Genomic DNA, 2,500 nt, shown 5'->3' with positions numbered 1-2,500 from the left:
CGCGTTTCTTCTTCTCCCTGAAGACTGCCCGTGCCGTACAGGTCAGTACTGTGTGGGCACACCGCCGCTACCAACACTCCGCCTGGACCCATCTCGCCGCCTCCTACGACGGCCGCAAGATGGCGCTGTACATCAACGGAGCCCTGCTGGCTGTCAGCCGCGAGCAGTCCCGCGAGGTGTTTCCCTCGGCGGCGGCCGCGGGGGCCTGCAAGGCGTTGACTCTGGGCGGGGTCCTTCAGTCGGCCGCGGCGGCCTTCACCTCCAGCCCGGTGACCCCGCACACCCCTTCCTTCAACTTCCGGGGCAGCGTGGAGGAGGTGAGGGTGTGGGGCCGCGCGCTGTCCCACCAGGAGGTGCGCCGGCACGTGCAGGAGGTCATGACGAGGGCGTCGTCATCATCACCATCGTCATCATCGTCATCAAAGGGACACCGTGTGCCCTCTAGAGACGATCGCGTCCACAGTTCCTCCTCCTCCTCCTCCTCCCCCGCCTCCCCCAACCACCACCATTCCCCTCATAGCGGTGCCGTCCACCACCACCAGAAGGGTTCCTCACCACCACAACCACCCCGTCCAGATAATGACGATGACGACGATGATGGTGATGATGATGATGATGATGATGATGATGTTTCCGACCTCTTCCTGCACGACGGTCTACAGGACTTGAGTCGCTGGTCGCAGGAGGAAGGCAAGGTTCCCGTCAGGCTGCTGCCCTCCGACCTGACCTTCCGCGCCCACGACCTCGCGCTGCCCGTGCCCCTGTGCGGCCAGACGGTGTGTGACAACCCCGATGTCGTCCTCAGCTACGCCCGCCACCGCCCGCTGCGCTCCGCCAAGCACGTGCGCTACCGCATCATCAACCTGACCAACGACAACGGCTCCAAACCCACCGTCAGTAAGCAGCAGATCCGCAAGCAGCACCGCTCCTTGAACCGCGCTTTCCAGCCGTACAACATCACCTTCCAGCTGGAAGTGCATGAGGTCCGAAACAGCACCCTCCGCAAGAGGCTGGTGATGCTCGGCTGCGACCTGGAGCTCATCGGCGACGGCATCTGCAACCCGGAGTGCCGCCACGACCAGACGGGGCAGGACGGCGGTGACTGCGACGACAGCAGAACGGTGTGTCCGCCCAGCAAGAAGGGGAACAACCGCTGCGACTTCGAGTGCAACAAGCAGTACCACGACTGGGACGGCGGGGACTGCTGCCTGTCCCACATAGAGACCCACTACACGTGCTACGACCCTCGCTCCCCGTACAGGTAATAATGATGATGATAATGATGATGATGATGATGGTAATAATAATAATGATGATGATGATGATGATGATGGGAATAATAATAATAATATTAATAAGAAGAAGAAGAAGAAGAAGAAGAAGAAGATGAATGATGATAACAATGATGATGATGATGATGATGATGATAACAATAATAATAATAATAATGATGATGATGATGATGATGATGATAACAATAACAATAACAACAACAACAACAACAATAATAATAATAATAATGACAACAACAACAACAAAACAACAACAACAATAATAATAATAATAATAATAATGATAACAATAACAACAACAACAACAATAATAATAATAATAACAACAATTATTGTTGTTATTATTACTATTATTATTATTATTATAGTAATACTGATGATAATGATAATCATACTACTACTACTACTACTACTACTACTAACAATCATCATAATGATAATATTAATCATAATAATAATCTTAACGATGCTCATGATAATAACGATGATAATAATAATAATAATAATGATAATAATGATTCATTGTACTTCTATGAGGCAAAAACTCCCAAAGATGGGCTCTAAGCGCCTCACTTGAAACAGTACTTTTTTTTTTCTTTTCTTTTTTTTAATATATAACAGTGCAGTATACCTACCACACGCGAGCGCATGAAGACAGGTGACTAATCTTATGAATTAATTTAGCCTGGGAAGGGGTGGGGAAGAGAGAGTGGGGGGGGGGAGAGAGAGAGCAGGGGGGGATTGAGGATTTGGAGAGGTCGTTGGAGGGGTGAGGGGGGCAGGGGGGAGGGGGCTGGGGTGGGGGGGGGGGATGGAGTGTTTTGTAGCTGGAAGGGGGCAGAGGGCGTTTCGGTACTGAGAAATGATTAATGATATTAAAAAGGATCATATTGAATATGAAGAAAATGGAAAATTGGATCACCATGATGATAATGGTGATGTGATGGTAACGACACTGACTGAATGAATAATGAATAAATAAGTAGACAGATAGTTGGATTAATAAATAAATAGATGAATAAAAGAATGAATAACAACAACCATATAATAATGATAATAACAGGAACAATTTACTTCCATGTAGCGCTGTGATACCAGTAGAAGCAAGCTCTAGGCGCTTTGCAAATCCAGTACTTAAAAAACACACACACACACACACACACACACACACACACACACACACAGACACACACACACACACACACACA

At 48.6% G+C, this 2,500-nt stretch overlaps 2 protein-coding genes across 2 annotated transcripts in view; one reads left to right on the top strand and one right to left on the bottom strand.

The window, feature by feature from the left end:
• The window catches only part of LOC143276318 (uncharacterized), a 492,860-nt gene that overhangs the window by 270,682 nt on the left and 219,678 nt on the right, over positions 1 to 2,500 (bottom strand). The window lies entirely within an intron of this gene.
• Positions 1 to 2,500, top strand: part of LOC143276054 (pappalysin-1-like) — a 68,715-nt gene that overhangs the window by 7,854 nt on the left and 58,361 nt on the right. Inside the window, exons 2-3 of the mRNA XM_076580440.1 lie at positions 1 to 455; positions 663 to 1,261. The exon at positions 1 to 455 is cut by the window's left edge and continues 132 nt beyond it. Coding sequence (XP_076436555.1) covers positions 1 to 455; positions 663 to 1,261 — 1,054 coding nt within the window. The remainder of the gene's footprint in view (positions 456 to 662; positions 1,262 to 2,500) is intronic.

This window comes from Babylonia areolata, chromosome 31 (assembly GCF_041734735.1).
Source record: "Babylonia areolata isolate BAREFJ2019XMU chromosome 31, ASM4173473v1, whole genome shotgun sequence".
Taxonomy (NCBI): Eukaryota; Metazoa; Mollusca; class Gastropoda; order Neogastropoda; family Buccinidae; genus Babylonia; species Babylonia areolata.
The sequence above is the reverse complement of the archived record's forward strand: the minus strand, read 5'-3'. Positions and strand labels throughout refer to the sequence as shown.